We start from the raw sequence: 16,812 nt of genomic DNA on the forward strand, positions 1-16,812 counted from the left end.
ATAAAACAATATTATATGGTATTTTTATCTGTTTTCTAATAAAAAATGTCAAATTTGTTTCTGTGTCAGTAACTACACTTCTACTTTGTTTCTTAATGGTTGTTAGTGTTGTGCCGTATGAGTATACAGTTATTTATTTTACCCCTTATTGCAGAGCACTTTGACTATTTCCTTCCAGTTTGTAAAATTTAATTTTTTTTTTTTGCTATTATAAACTCTTGGAGCAAACATCCTTTTATGTCAGTTTTAAGCATTTTAAAATTGTTTCCTCATGAGCTAGCTCTACAGTAACTAGTTAAAAATCCATATTTACTAGTAACTATATAGCCACACGTTAAGTTAACTATAATGTAAAACTTTCCACTCATCAGATGGGCAGAGATATGGTCCAGTACTGCTCTAACGGTAGGAGGCCAGGCACTCTCACATGGTTCTAATGGGAGTGTGAGTTGAGAGACTCTTCCTTGAATGCGATTTGGAAATATATATCAAACAGCTACTCTGGTTTTTCATTTTTGCAGCTGTTTCATGAGAAAACCTGATTTTTCCAAGATCTTCTTGGAAAGGAATCACATTATATATACGTGTTGTAAATCCAATCCTAACAGAGAAGAATTTTCTTAGGGATATTCCAAATAATGAATCCAGGTGCCCTGAAAATTTCCTGAAGTGTGCTTTTAAGCATTTAAAATTTCTTTTGACATCCATATAAATCATCCTTGTCTTGGGGCTCTACTTAAAAACCAAACCCAAGCTTTTACTATGGATAGATGGTGGAACTCTAGAATGGGCAGAACTCTACTTCTCTTGTACTCTGGGCTTTCCCAGATGGGTAGAACCTTTGAACACTTTCCCGACATTTCTGGCCTCTCAGTGTTAGGTTTCTGTGTTTTCATCGCATCTAGCGGTGGGGCTGCTGTAGCCCTTGGGTCTGCACATGGATGTCCCGAGAACTGGAAATCGTGTACCCTCTGCCCATTGCATGTGGTCTCACGGGACACTTCGACTTCCCCTGTTGTGTTTTGGTGCAGGTGGCACACGGGCTCTTGGGGCCCCTGCTCGGCCACCTGCGGTGTGGGAATCCAGACCCGAGAGGTGTACTGCCTGCACCCTGGGGAGTCCCCGGCCCCTGCCGCAGAATGTGGAGACGAAAAGCCGCATGCCCTCCAAGCGTGCAACCAGTTTGACTGCCCGCCTAGCTGGCACATTGAAGAGTGGCAACAGGTAATATGGTGGCCTGGGGTCCCCCCCCACCCGCTGCCCCTGTGACCGTCGAGCCCTGACCCCCTCCTTCTGCCTTCTCAGTGCTCCAGGACGTGTGGCGGGGGAACTCAAAATCGAAGAGTCACCTGCCGGCAACTGTTAACTGATGGCAGCTTTTTGAATCTCTCCGATGAGTTGTGCCAAGGACCCAAGGCTTCTTCCCACAAGTCCTGTGGCAGAACGGACTGCCCTCCCCAGATCACTGTGGGAGACTGGTCGAAGGTAAGGGCCATTCCCCACCTCACGGTCCCTCCTCTTTTTTGCCCCGTCTTTGCTTCAGACTCCCCAAGATGATCCGGACGCATGTGGTTGGGGTACGTGACCGGGCAGTGGGGGAGGAGCGGCCAGCTGACATCAGGAATCATCTCGACGAATAGGAAAGGGCAGTTGCTGACATCGCTGAACTTCCCGAGCCCTGCGTTCAGTGCTGGGCACAGTCAGACCCTCTTACTCTCATGTCATGCTACAGCCCTGCAAGGGCGCGGGAAGCAGACGTCAGGTCCGTGTCTTCTCACTGGCCTTTTCGCGTGCAGACGGGTGGTGAGTCCACGCCCTGCCCACTCTTTCTGGGAATAGGGAATGTGCAGTTGCTGACTACGTGTCATCAAAGTAGCGTGTCCACCCGTGCTTGCCTTTGTGTCTTTGCTCGTGTCCTTGCTCTCAAATCCCGGATCCAGGTCTGAGCGTCCCTCTTCTGCGAAATCTTTCATCTCCAAAACCGTGTAGCATTTCCCAGCTTTAACTCATAATGACCCATAATTTTTATTGTGTTTCATTGGGGATCTACTTCCTGAATGTGTGTATGGGTTTCCTGTCTGGCTTAGAGAGTCCGTGTGGCCAGTGGCCGTGAGATCGCGGACAGGTCCTGGAGCTCTGGCAGGCTCCGAACAGGTAAATATTCTTCCCCAAGAGTCCTTGCAAAGTCAGGGAAATGCAAAGTGCTGTGGAAGAGATGATTTTTAGAAAAGCTCAAGTCTGCTAACAAGGACAAGCAGATCATTCATTAGGAGCATTTTTGCAGGGCTGGGGTGTCTGGGTGGCTCACTCGGTTAAGCGTCCGACTCTCAGTTCTGGCTCAGGTCAAGATCTCAGGGTTGTAAGATCGAGCCCGCAGGGGGCTCCGTGCTCAGTGGGGAGTCTGCTTGTGATTCTCTTTCTCTCTCTGCCCCTTCCACTCGTGCTCTCTTTCTCTCCCTAAAATGAATAAAAAAATAAATAAATCTTTTAAAAAAAGAAGAAGAAGAAGTCTTTTGCAAGGAGAAACGAGAGGAGACAGAGGAGAAGAGAAGGTCACCCACGTGAGCTGCGTTGGACCTCAGGCCTTCGGTTTCCTAGGCAACCACGGGGCAGGGTGCGAGCGACTCCACAGTCACCCCCAGAGATCAGCCCGAGCACAGTCAAGACGTCGTCATCCCAGCCAGAGCTGCATCTCTAGAAATCCCCCGTCCGGGAGGCAGGGTGGGTGCACACACGCTCAGGGAGGCCCAGCCGGCCTCAGCCTTGGAAAGCAAAAGCCGATATCCAGACTCGGGCCCCGTCAGGCACACGTTGGGTTTCAGCTTTTCTCCTGCTTGTTGCAATTTCCTGTCCTTGCAGACTTGCTTTGTTTTGGCAGAGGCTCCGATGCCAACCACACCCTCTCCAAAGGTTTCTGCCAGACGCGTCCTCCTGCCACGGGCTGGCTCGCTCAGGGGCGGCCATCCGTCTCGTGGTGCTGGACGAGGCCTCTGGATGCTGGAACTGACCACTAACCCTGGACAGAGCGAGGCTGAGGAGCCACGCCAGAATTCCCATTTTTCAGCGAGCCAGACCTCTCTGCCTGCAGCTGGGAGCGCCCCCTTTGCCCACGCTAGGTCTATTCATCACATGTGTGGGCTTTGTTCGTGCGTTGGCTCCTTCGTTTTTAGATCTGAACTCAGTTTTGGGCAAGAAGAAGCCTTCCATTCTTAACACTGCATTTCAGGTTCTACGAAGGGAGCACTGACTCCTCTCTGGGCAGGTCTTCCCAAATGGTGGACTTCTGGGAGGCACGGACCCCTTGCAGCCTGTTCTGGGGCCCCATTCCTTGATGGAAATCCAGTAAAACCGTTCCTCCTTCTTTACTCTCTGGGCTTTGATGGAGGTTTTGACCATTTTGTCTACCTTCATCACCCTCCTTCATGATGTTTCTTGGTGTTTTTTATTTTTCCCGTTTACTTAACTACATCTTGTCGACTGGTTTGTCTTCCTGCAGATCTCCAAAAAGCTCAGTGTTTGACCAGATAGTTATTCGATGCGTAGACTGCATTGTTCTCCTCCACAGCTGATTCTGTGTCCTGACCTCTTCTCTGAATTCTCTAGGTAATTCTCTGTCTCCACCAGCAGTCTCTAACCCTCTGTTCAGTGCAGTGCCCCAGCTCTCCAAACAGCGGGTGTCTCCTAGCTGGGAAAGCCAAGAGACAACCTCTTCGTTCCCAGCTGGCTCCCCACTTCACTCCCTGTCTCTGTCCATACGCCACCATCTCTCCAACGCTTGTGGTCGTCTCTGACTGCTTCAGCTCCTGTGTTCAGTTTCTGACACCTGCTAACTCTTCGGTTCTTGAAATTTATCCACATGCTAAGTAAAAAGGAGAAGATCTCTTTCATGAGAAACTTTTACAAAGAACAGCTCAAGGTATGTCCCGGACACGTGGCTTTATAACTATGGCATTCTGATTTCCAGTAGGCTTACTGATTATGACTCACGAGAATGAGAGTGGGCTGGAGCCCATCTGTACTGGCTTGTAAGAACCGACTGTAGTCTCCCACCTCGTGCTCAGGGACATCAGGTTGATAGCTTGAAATCAGCTGTGATGGAAACATTGACAGCACAGACATAGGCAAATGTTACAGTTAGTGCTGCCTCCCCAAGAGCTTGGGACACACACACGCGCACACACACGCACACACACACACGTGCGCGCGCGTGCTCTTATTGGTAAGACAGTTCCAGCTCACCGATGGTCACTTACGATGGAGATGATCTCAAGAAGTTCCAGTGTCTGGACTCCTCTTCACAAAGTCTAAGAACCTTGGTTGGGCTCCTCCAAGGTATGTTTTATCTTCATCTCCATAATTGGCGGTCGGTAGAGTGAGGAAAGGTATGGCCCCTCTGAGCCCTCGCTGAGACTCCAGTCTGTCCGTCTTACCCTGCGGAGCTTAGTGCCGTTTCGATCCAGGTTGATGGATCCAAGTGCATCAGGGGCTCCTTCCGTGAAGAAAAGCATAATTGGCTCTGCAGGTTTATCCTAACATCTTCCTTTTATTTTTTTTATTTTGTAGTATTAATTTTGGGTTTCTTAATATTAATAATCTTGTAGATAACCACTCTTCTACTTGAATAATAATGTCTTTTTAGACCCCAGATGACAGTTTACTCTTACATTTTGACCCACCTGAAATATAACCAGTGTATCCAAGTCCACACGCTTCTCTGTTTCTACTTATTTTAAATAATACAGACACACACACACACACACACGGATATGCCTTACTTTCTTGCCTAGATCATAGCTGCCAAAGGGAAAGGACCATCTCTGTGTCTGTGTGTCCCACTTGGTGCTCAGTAAATACTCAGTAAATACTTGTCCCTCTTGGTGCTCAGTAAATACTCAGTAAATACTTGGTGCTGAAATAAAGACACATCTAAAACCTTCTTCTCAACCGAACAGGCATGCTGCCACTACCCCATGTGCTCAGTCAATTCACCAGCACACACTGCCCGCACACTGCTGTGTAGACGAACCCCAGGCCCTTGGGACCTGAGTCAGCCAAGAATTTGATCTAAAGTGAGCTCACAGTTTAAGGAGGCAGACACAGATAATTATGTAACAAGCCCAATAAAGGGCTCCCGTCTCCAGCACTGCATGGAAGTCGAGGGGAGACCTCTGTGTCTGCGTGGGTCCCAGGGAAATACTGCAGAAGATGAAGCCATAGAGTTGGTCTTCGATGTTGAGAGTGGGCTGGGTGGAAATGAGACCAAGGGTGTCTAGGCAGTGACAAGAGCGCACACGGAGGCTCCGGTGGCGAGCTTGTCAGTCTGGAGATGAGGATGCAGTAGAGAAGGGGAAGATGAGATGGAGAGGTGAGATTTCAGACAGACAGGGAAGGCCCTTGGGTGTTTTTACTTGTCCCTGTAGTGGTTGAGGACACCAAGGAAGGTTTCTGAATAGGGAGGTGAAATATAGCATTTTTAGGCACACAGTTCTGGCTGTGGTGTGAACGGCACACAGTTCTGGCTGTGGTGTGAACAGCACACTGCTGGGGGAGGTGGGGGAAGGAACCAGAGCCTGCAAGGGCTTTTTAGAGGACGTTGGAATAAAACCAAGAATTAGGAAGCAGTTGGGTAGAGAATAGTAGATAGTGGTGGGAAAGGATTAGCAGACGTGGTGGGCACATTTGGTGGCTGAACTCATAAGAAAGAAGCAAAAAAGAGGCATTGGTCAGTGCATAGAGCTGGCATCATTTTCAAAGGGAAGGAAAAGCACATGGCGGGGTGACTTGAAAGGGAGAAAAAATGAGTCTGTTTTGAAGTGTGTGTGGTTTGAAGCCTATGAAGGCATCTGTGAGGAACTGGAGCTCAGGAGACATCCACTGAAGTTAATTTTGGGAAGCGTCGGCATTTAAGCAGTAGCTGAAGCCACGGGAAAGAGAATACTGGGATAGAGGAGTGTCTGTTGTCACTGGAAAGTCCTTTGAAAGTAGGAGGCTTCCAGTGAAGCAAAATCAGGACAGCAGGGTGCTTGGGGAATATCCCCAGATCCTTCACCGTGATGGGGATGAAGAGCGACGAACTTCCAGTTATAAAGGAAATGAGTCCCAGGGATGAAAGGCACAGCACAGGGAATAGGGTCAAGGACGTCGTAATGACTTTGTGTGGTGGCAGGTGACTCCACGTGTCTCCGTGAGCATTTGGTGACGCATGTAGTTGTCTGATTACTCTGTTGTACACTGAAGTGCATGTAGTATTGTATGTCAACTGTAGTTCAATCGAACACACACACACACACACACACACACACACACACACACATACAACCCGGAACAATCGGGGTCACCACAGGAAAAGAAAAACACAGATAGCCACTTTAACATGAGTGATAGGTGCGGGTGAGGCCAAGCCATGCCTCATAGGGGAAACCGGGCAGAAGCTGTAAGTTTTGCAGCCGGGCCAACGGAAAGAAGGTTGGAGAGCAGGCCAAGAGCCAGGAAACACAGAAGTCAATGCTACATTGCCACCTCGGGGTATGAGACCCATCAGTGACCCCGAGAGAGGATGCCGGGTCCCAGGCTGTGGTTGAGTACGAGGAAGATCATGCAGACCCACTGGGGCCTTAAGAAGCCCGGAAGGCACGAGGGGAATGCATCGCCCTAAGGGTTGAAGAAACATCTGGCAAACCCACCACAACCGTAACCCAAGCTGAGAGGACACAGAGGGGGAAGGGAAGGGATGCTCGGACCCTTGCTCCAGAAGATACACATCTTGGAATCATGGCCAAACTGTTGACTACTTCTCCTCAACACCAGAAGAAGGAACAGTGAATGCAGTGATCTTGAAACACTGCCACCTCCTTACTCTCTCCTAAAAGTTCAGGGAAAAAAATTATTTAAATAGGAGCATCAACAGGCCCCTTGCAAAGATAGTGTGAGATGAAAGTATCAGTAACATAGCAGTGTCATGAAAATTTGGCAGATGAAAATGTAACTTGCTCTTCTGAAAGGAGCTGAAAGAAATTAAGAAATACATAGGAACAAATCAGAAACAGAAAAGCCCCAAAATGAGTTGAATAGATAACAGGGATGTGAGGAGAAGGAGCTGATGTGGTTCAGGAGACAACCAGACAACTCACGGGAGAACTTCACAAGGGGAGAATAAACTAGAAAGAAGTGTAATAAGAGAAATGAAAGACAAGAAGGAATTGAAAATAAGCAAAGAAAAATAGAAAGAATGCAAGTAAAAATAACAGATATGAATGAGAAAAAAAAAATCCAAAGTGTATTATTAGAGTCCCAAGGAAAGAAAACCAAACAATAGCGCGGAACTATAAATAAAATCACCATATAACACAAATCACAATATCGAAAGGGCACACCACAGCCCCAGGAAAATGGACCCCCCCCCCCACGGTCAATATCAAGACAGCTTCTGCTAAAGTACCGTATTTTAAAGATAAGGGAAAACATGTTTGTGTATCCAGGCAAAAAGACCCAGTCACTTACTAGGGCAAGAAAATTGCATTAGCATCAGACTTCTCGACAAGACCACTTCATACTAGATAGCAACAGAACAACAGATTAATGTACTACAAGAAGGAAAATGTGAGCCAGGGATGTTAGAGGTGCCAAGGTGACCTTCAAGTGTATCACAGACAAACTTGCAAAGTTGCAAAAACTCGGGGTATCTTGTTCCCCTGAGCTCTTCCAACGGAATCTACCAGATTTCCGTAGAATAAGTAGTAGAAGCTTTGGATAAGGTTGCTGCTTTGTGAATTGTAATTAATGGCACTGATTTGGTCACTTCCTTTCTTTCCGAGATGGGAACATTGTCTAGTGGCACCCTGACTTTGAACATAGGTGACACAAGGTCAGGTAAGCCCTCCACCCAGAGAAGGGGTTACAGATGATGCTCCCATTCATCATGGGGAGAAAACAAATCATATATTTTCATTAGAAATGGCCTATGAGTGGAGACTGGCAATTATGTAAGTCATTGTTACATAAAGCAAAATTTAAAAGTTGGTATTAGTGTTTGAGGTGCCTGGGTGGCTCACTCAGTTGGGCGGCTAACTCTTGATTACAGCTCAGGTCATGATCTCCAGACACCAGGATAGAGCCCCATGTTGGGCTCTGTGCTCAGTGGGGAATCTGAGATTCTCTCTGTCCCTCTGGGCCTCCCCTTGTGCTCTCCTTATAATACATAAATTAATACATCTTTAAAAAGAAAAAGGAAGTTGATGTTAATTTTTATTACATGGGAAACCCCTAGATGAAGATTTGATTTGGTTAAATAAACAAATTGTAACTTGGTAAATGGTAATTTTAAGCTACTTGTTCAAAAGCTTACAAAAAGCTTTTCTCTGTACTGAGAAATATGAATAGTTTAGGGCTTTCTGTTAAAGATGACAATAAAGGATTTTTTTTTTTAATTCCATTCCCCTCCTTTGAAACCCAACAAAAAACCCACAAGGAGCATGGAAGAGAGGGAACACTCTGTCTTCAGTGAACAATGAAATGGCCAAAATCCCAAGCTATAAATCATGGAATACACCTGCCAAAGACCTCCAGATCTGGGCCAAAATGAGAAGGAAGGCTGGGAGCTGGCAAGTATCCCTCGGGGGCCGAGTGCTGGGTAGCTCTCCCTAGGACGACGTGTGACAGTCCTCCAAGGCCCATTAAGGGCCCTCTGATTACAGAGAGCAGACCAAGGCTAGACCACGAGCTGCCCAGAGAAGGCCCCTGCGGAGCCGTGGGGCAGGGGACACCGAAGGAGACATGGCATTCGCGGGCCTCCTAGCCAAGGAAGGCTGCCAGAGCTGACGTGGGGGGAAGGAGAGTCAGCAGTTGCTGCGTTAGTCCGCAGTGAGCCAGTTGCGGAACAGGCTCTTCTCTGAGTCACAGCGGCCACGAGAATGCCAAGAGCTGAACGGACGTGCGGACAACAGAAATGAAAGTGTGTTACCAACCAGGGTGTTGCACACAGTTAATGTAAGCGTCCCTGGCTCATCCCCTGCCCACGTTCTTTGCACACAGCTGTACTTCGAGCTCCAGTGGAAAACCTATGCAGCACACCAGGCGGGCGGAGGCTCCGAGAAGGAGAAGGAGGAAGTCGGGTTGCAGGGAAAGGAATAGCACGCAAGAGTCACAGGAATGGCGGTCATACCACAGAGCTGTTACCAAGGGAACAGTTCCAACAAATCAGCTCTGTGTTCCCGAGGAAAGTATGGACCCGGTGTCTGGCGGGAAAGTTGCTCTAAAATGAGGCTTGAGCTCAAAAAGAGATTGTAAGTCAACAAAAGGAGAAGAGAGCTGGAACAGTAGGGGGAAAAAAAAAAAAAAAAAAAAACCACACCACCAATTACAAACAACAACAAAATTAAAGAAAATGACAGAAGACAAGAGATGTGTAGAGGCTGGAATGCCACACCTACCGCAGTGGGTGTGGAAGACGAGATCAACCCGAGCGCATTGGTGTTTGTGAAAAGAACAGAACAAATGGCACAGAAAATAAGAGAAAAATATTCAGAGATAGTAAAGGGGAATTTATTAATGACAAATAATAACAAAAACTTTCTTTGATAGAAGCTTTGGTCTGTATGTCATAATGGCATACCATGTGCCAAGAAACTATGACCCAGGGTGACGTAGCCTGCCTACGGTGCAGAGCTTCATGCATAAAGAAAGAGCCTACTGGCCTCTGAGCAGAAAGGGCAACAGATACACAACAGACACTCCCTGTCTGGCCGTGCATACCCTCACAGTAGCATTCAGGTCACGAAGACAGTGGAACAGGGGCTGCATGGTTCAAAGGGAAGGAAAGTCTGACCCAAGTATCTGCCCTTCTTGGTGTTCTTCATGCAGAAAGTCATCAGGGAAATACGACTCAAAACCACAAAGAGATCTCAGCTCACACCAGTCAGAATGGCTAAAATCAACAACACAAGAAACAACAGGGGCTGGCGAGGATGAGGAGAAAAGGGAACATTCTTACACTGCTGGTGGGAATGCAAGCTGGTGCAGCCACTGTGGAAAACCATGTGGTGGCACCTCAAAAAATTAAAAATAGAGCTACCCTACAACCCAGCAATTGCGCTACTGAGTATTGACCCAAAGGATACAAACATTGTGATCTGAAGGGACACCTGCACTCCAGGTTCATAGCAGCAATGTCCACAAGAGCCACGCTATGGAAAGAGCCCACATGTCCATGGACAGATGAATGGATAAAGGAGAAATGGTGTATATATACAATGGAATATTGCTCAGCCATCAGAAAGGATGAATACTTACCATTTACGTAGGCATGGATGGAACTAGAGGGTATTGTGCTAAGCGAAATAAGTCAATCAGAGAAAGACAACTATATGATCTCACTTATATGGAATTTAAGAAACAAAACAGGATCATAGGGGAAGGGAGGAAAAAATAGAATCAGAGAGGGAGACTCTTAATCATAGGAAACAAACTGAGGTGGGGGGTGGATGGGTGGAAGGATTGGGTAACTGGGTGATGGGCTTTGAGGGGGCATGCGATGGAATGAGCGCTAGGTGTTATACGCAACTGATGAATTACTGAACTCTGCCTCTGAAAATAACAATGCATTATATGTTAATTAGACTGAATTTAAATAGAAAACTAAAAATAAAAAATAAATTAAAAAAAAAAGACAATGGGGAGGCAGTCAGAAAATATGTGTCCATCGGGATGCCTGGGTGGCTCTGTTGTTAAGCGTCTGCCTTCGGCTCCGGTCATGATCTCAGGGTTCTGGGATAGAGTCCCACATCAGGCTTCCTGCTCAGGGGAAGCCTGCTTCTCCCCCTCCTGCTCCCCCTGGTTGTGTTCCCCCCCCATCTCTCTTCTCTGTCAAACAAATACATTAAATCTTAAAAAAAAAAAAAGAAAGAAAGAAAGAAAAGGAAATATGTGTCCATAAGCCCACGCCACAATCCTGCAGGACCAAGATGACTCAGCATAAATGCAGAGACGCCGATGAAAACGGTGGAGAAAGAGTAATGGATGCATTTGTGCACAGGGTTAACAGTAATCAGAATAGCACCTCAGAACATCAGAAACATCAGAAACCCTGACCTCATCTAAATGGTATCACGGAGGCTAACTGGAGGGTTGGGCGAGCGGTGGGGGACTGAATGGTCTTATGTCTGTGTCCCTCTTAGCAGGGGGCCAGTAGGTACTCCCCTAAGTCAAAACAGGTCATTAAAAACAACCATCTAAATCTGCTCTTGGTTTCTTCATTAACATTATAGGGTTCTTTAGGGAATTAATTGTTAGGGCGGAAAAAAAAAACCTCAGCTATTCAACAACTCCTTTAATTCTACTTCAGTTCCCTTTTTTCTGATATACCTAATAAAACTGCATTACGTTTTTAAATTAAAACTGCATGTACACAAAATGATTATCAAATACCAACATTATGCACACATTGAAGATCAGATATTAGTGTTATTTTACGTAGTTCGAGTGGTTTTTAAAACTTTGCTTTAATACTTTTCTGTTTCTTGAAGTCTTGGCCGTGAGTGTGTATCTTTTTTAAATGCAATCATTTTACTATATAAATACACAACTAAAAAATCAGATAATCAGTTACACTGCCAAAAAAATCCCATGACAGTAAATTACTGGAAATTAATTACTGTCTCAGAAAGGGGGAAGGAAGGGAGAGAGGCAGGGAGGGAGGAAGGAAACTCCCTGTATTATAAAAGATAAGTTAAAAAAAAAAAAAGACAAGTCACAGGGATGAAAAGTACAGGGTGGGGATACAATCAGTAATACTGTAATGATGCTGGTTGGTGAGAGGTGGTGACAGTGACCGTGCTGAGCACTGGGTACTGTATAGACCTGGCCAATCACAGTGTCGTACACCTGAAGCTAATGTCACATCGTGTGTCCTGTATACTCGAAATAAAGACATAAGTTATTAATAAGAAATAAGAGGGGTTCAAGCCTAGGAAACGGCTTCCGAAAGGGCACAGCCACACGTGCGACCCCTCTCTGCGCCATCAGGGACTTGGCTGTTGGCTGCGTGGTCTGTGGAAGCCCCGTGTGACGGGTGCACGATTCTCGTTGCAGTGTTCCGTCAGCTGTGGTGTTGGAGCCCAGCAGAGAAAGCAAGTGTGTCAGAGGCTGACAGCCAAAGGCCGGCGGGTTCCCCTCGGTGAGACGATGTGCCGAGACCTTCCAGGGCCCCCTCTCGTAAGACCTTGCCAGATGCCTACGTGCACTAGTAAGTATGTCCAGGCCGTTCTCCAGCGGAAACACTCGTTCTGTTCCTCTCGTCCCGATGGCTTTACCTCCCGTGAAGCAGCACGTTCCTAACCTGCGCAAATGCATCTGTTTGGCCCCTTCGCTTGTGTTTGTACGTCCTTCTACCCTTCCCATGGCTGTGATTTCTTCCACTAACGATTCGGGAGTGTTTCTTGTAGAAGTTAAGCTGGACTGCTTTCCGGTTTACTTCGCCCGTGATGCATTTGGATCTACAGTAAGAGTAGAAGAGTGAGTGTTTTAAAATATTCAGGTATCTGTTCTTGTGTAAAATCTAAAACCAGCAAGGATGAAAACATAAGTTGTTGTTCTTTTTAATGGTAGTTCGGGCACTTTTTCAATTAATTCTAAATAACAAGCTTAGTATAGAGCGTTAAGAGTATGACTTCATTGTATCTAAAAGCTAGTATGCGTGTCGGACTCCTCTGTATTTTCAGTGTACATTAACAGAATGTATGTTTGCACATATGTATGTGTGTTTCATGTAGGAAGGTGGGCGACAATGCATGAAAATAAGGCAGCAGAGGGCCACCTGGGTGGCTTAGTTGGTTAAGCATCTGCCTTTAGCTCAGGTCATGACCCTGGGGTCCTGGGGTCAAACCCTGCATTGGGTTCCCTGCTCTGCGGGGAGTTTGCTTTTCCCTCTCCCTCTATCCTGCTCATGCTCTCTCTCTCTGTCTCTCAAATGAATAAATAAAATCTTAAAAAAAGAGAGAGAGAATAAGGCAGTAGAGTAGTGGGGGCAGGTGGGGTTTGGAGCCGAGGAAAGGCATACGAGGACTGCACAGCTTCTTGGCCCCCGGCTTTCTTGTTCACGGTCTTTATTCACTGTAAAGTGAATTCACCTATTAAGTACTTCAGGTACCCTCCTGAGCTTATGGTAAGAAAACGAAAATCAGAAATTTATTATGTTAATGCTGCTTAAGAAAAAAAACCTGAGATATAAAATCCAAAAATACCAACAACTTTCCTGGAGAAACTCATAAAACAAAGTAAAACAAACAAACAGTTATAAGTTGGAAAAAAGGTAGTAGCATTCCTTGTGTGGTTTCCTTGCCTGCATTAAGTCCTTTAGTCCCCAGCAATTCGTGAGACAGACATTACCCCCATTTAGAGACAAGAACCCCAAGACTAGAGAATGTACGAGACTTGACCAAAGATCCGCAGTGCCAGTTGCACGCCGTGGCCTGTGACCATGGGTCCGTCTGATTCTTGAGTCCACGCTTCAGCCCCCTCTTTATGCTGATTATGGACAACGTCAACTTTTCTCCTTGGGAATTCTTCGAGAACACTTCTCCAAAATCTTGAGATTCCAAAATTTTGAGATTCCAAGTTTCCTTGTGTCTTGGAACTCAAGAAAGCCTGTGGCACATGGGGCCATGTCATGCTTCAAAACGCTTATCTGTCTGACTTTGATTGATTGTGCATGGCTGTGTAGCAATGCAGTTAGGCTGTAAACTGCCTTCCAGGGGAGCGAGATTAAAGGGTGCGGGAACTTCCTCTAAGATAACCACAGAACGGCGTGTGGAAGTATATCGTGGTTGTTAGGTATGCAGCATGGTGCAGATTAAATGATAAACCATTACCGCATGCAGCAGAGAACGGAATTATAAGCTTTAGGGAGGCCCAAGGAACAAGAAAAAAATCCAGTAATATTTCTTCTTTCCCCACCCCATTCCCTAGCTTGCCAAACATGTGGGTCATGGAAACAGAGAAGAGAGGGGAACGCCTGCTCCCAGCCCTGCCAGATCGCCCCGAGCTGGGCCTCCGTTCCCGCTGTAGCCTGGCTCACGCCTCACCTTTGCTCAGTGGCCCTGGCTTGCTGAAATGCGGCTTCTCCCTTTGCACTGTGTTGTGGCATCCTCTTCTCCCCACCACCATCTCCCAGAGCCAAGCGATGCACTCGGCGTTCACCCGTCCTCCCGACCCCTGCTGTCTCGCACCAGTGCCCCACTGCCGTCATGCACTCAGCGCTAACACTGGCCCTCGCACACCTTCGGGCATCACATGGGGACCTACAGCCACCAACTCCCTTTTCCCAACACACTACCACCAGGCCCATTCTTCCTTGCCAGAAACCAACATCCATGTCCATGACCTTTCTAACACCTTGATCCCTATCTCCTTCCATCATTGACCTCCCTGACCCCTGCCCCATCACCCTGGCGTGATCACACTTGCTCAGACGTGGCCCTCAGAAGTGGCTTCCTGCTGTCCCTCCCGCACCCCCATGCCGCTCCTGCTTGTGCGGTGAGAGCCTTGCTGTAGACACTCTTACCTTTCCTTCCACCCCTGCCTTGACCACCTGCTCTCTTCAACCCTGGGGTCACTTTTCAGGTGATAAAGGTTCAGGTTGTTTGGCTTTTGGTTCCCTGGCCTGAGCTACTGGGATTCACTAAAGGAGATCATGTCACCATCCTTCATGTTCATGCTCTCTGATTTACCTGCGCATCACGTGTTTTTCCCTAGTTCCTAAGAATCCCCTAAAAATTCACCGTCGTAGCTCTCTACCCCGCAGGAGCTCCGATTCCCTTTCTCTGTGGCTGCTCATGACTTTTCTTCCACTGGGACTGTCAAGGCCTGTATGGCATAATGTCCTCTGACTCTCCCCGCCTCTTCACCCCACTTCTGCCTGCCCTGTGTGAGCCCCAGACTGGACATGTGTGGTCTTCATTGTAGGCCTGGCCCTTGCGTCGTTGCAGGGGGTCTGAACACAAGAAAGACCAAGCCCACTTGTGCTGTGACCGTTAGTCCCTCTCAAGCCTCCACTTCTAGATAAGTCTTCTGACGGGTGCCTCGGGTTGAAGTAAGACCCGTCCTCATCAGAGGAGTGAGTTTTGCTGGTCTTCATTCTGACCATTTTGACGTGCAGGGGTGGAGGGAGGGTGGGATGTCTTGAGCACCCCTCGGTCCAGTTCTGCCCCTGCCTGCGTCCCCCCTCCATGCCCTGCCTTGCCCCACGCAGACATTGACCCCTTGCTTGAATTCTTTCTGCCGCCATATCTAGTGACTGGCATTCTTATTCCTGAAAGACCATTGCTAACCCTGCCTTCCCCAGTCACCTTTTCGGTTGTATTAATCTCTGGAAGATAATCCGACATTGCGGCTAAGCTAATCACTTGAGTTACAATCCCAGTGTTCCGATCCCTTGTCCTACTCTCTGCCAGCCTCAGTTTTCTCCTCTGTAAAATGGGAATAGTGGTTGTATCTACCTCACAGGAATGTCCTGAGAAATAATACCTACAACGTGCTTAGAAACAATGCCAGCCCTGTGAAAAAGCCTCAAAAAAGTTGGTTATTTTTAATGCCATCCTTTTAATTCCTATTATAGCTTTAAGAAAGGATAAAATGTCGTAGAGCAACTTGTGCTGTGTCTTGTGTCCCCTGAGGGTGGGAGCTTGTATGGGGTGGGTTCTCAGTAGCCCTGGACTCTTCTCCACATAGGCCCCCGGAAGTGCTTATCACGACGACTTAGACCCACAGAAATGCTTTTGAAATATGTCGGACTTGAATTGTCCTCATATTGCTGTTAGAAGTCTGCCTGGCTTGGTTTCTTTTTGTTGTTGTTGTTTGTAAGATTTATTTGAGAGAGAGAGAGCAAGCGTGCGCATGGCGGGGGGAGGGGCAGAGGGAGAGGGAGGGGAACACAGGCAGACTCCGTGCCGAGTACAGAGTCCGACGTAGGGCTTGGTCTCATGACCCTGAGATCAGACCTGATCCTAAACCAAGAGTAGGACACTCATCCGACTCTGCCGCTCAGGTGTCCCTCCCTGTCTTGGTTTCTAATTAGGGATCTGAAGAAAAAAAAGTAACAGAAAGTAATGTTTGATTTTAGGTTTTTTAAATGATAGCTCTATGCTTTTAGGCTTCCTGAGATTTGGTGAAGAATTCTTATTTTTTGAAAAAAAAAAAAAAAAGGGGGGCGCCTGGGTGGCTCAGTGGGTTAAAGCCTCTGGCTTCAGCTCAGGTCATGATCTCAGGGTCCTGGGATCGAGTCCTGCATCAGGCTCCCTTCTCAGTGGGGAGCCTGCTTCCCCTCTCCCTCTGCCTCCCTCTCTGCCTACCTGTGATCTCTCTCTCTGTCAAATAAGTAAATAAAATCTTTAAAAAAAAAAAGAAAGTACTGAGATCAAGATGGTTGAGGGAAGGGAGTCACCCAGGTAGGCACTAGGTGATTGAAATGTCAAAAAAAGATATGCCTTGCCAGGGGTTATCTCGAACACACTCACTTCTCTGGTGAAGTGAGCTCTTGGTGTGCAGCTCTTGGTCTCCCTCTTGGTTCCAACCCCATATCTGCCTTGTTAGCTCTCCCACCCCCTACACCCGCCTTGCCCTTCAGGCCCCGCCTCCACTCTCCCTGTAGCTTCTCAGTTCCAGTGACGCCCACCCCGCCTGACATAGCTGCAGCCCTTGGAAACCTGGGGGGGGGGGGGCGGGGGGGCACCAGCCCACCGTGGCAGCACCCCTCGGGGCTGGCTCATCTGTGCTGCAGCACCAAGGGCGCACACTCAGTCATTCATTCATTCGATAAAGAGT

At 47.4% G+C, this 16,812-nt stretch overlaps 1 protein-coding gene across 1 annotated transcript in view; it reads left to right on the plus strand.

Annotated features, from left to right (window-relative positions):
* Nucleotides 1-16,812, plus strand: part of LOC111152648 (ADAMTS like 3) — a 333,594-nt gene that overhangs the window by 246,286 nt on the left and 70,496 nt on the right. Inside the window, 3 exon segments of the mRNA XM_022511191.1 lie at nucleotides 1,032-1,224; nucleotides 1,306-1,485; nucleotides 12,085-12,238. Coding sequence (XP_022366899.1) covers nucleotides 1,032-1,224; nucleotides 1,306-1,485; nucleotides 12,085-12,238 — 527 coding nt within the window.

This window comes from Enhydra lutris, unplaced genomic scaffold (assembly GCF_002288905.1).
Source record: "Enhydra lutris kenyoni isolate GAN:26980312 unplaced genomic scaffold, ASM228890v2 scaffoldscaffold29, whole genome shotgun sequence".
In the NCBI taxonomy this organism is placed as follows: domain Eukaryota; kingdom Metazoa; phylum Chordata; class Mammalia; order Carnivora; family Mustelidae; genus Enhydra; species Enhydra lutris.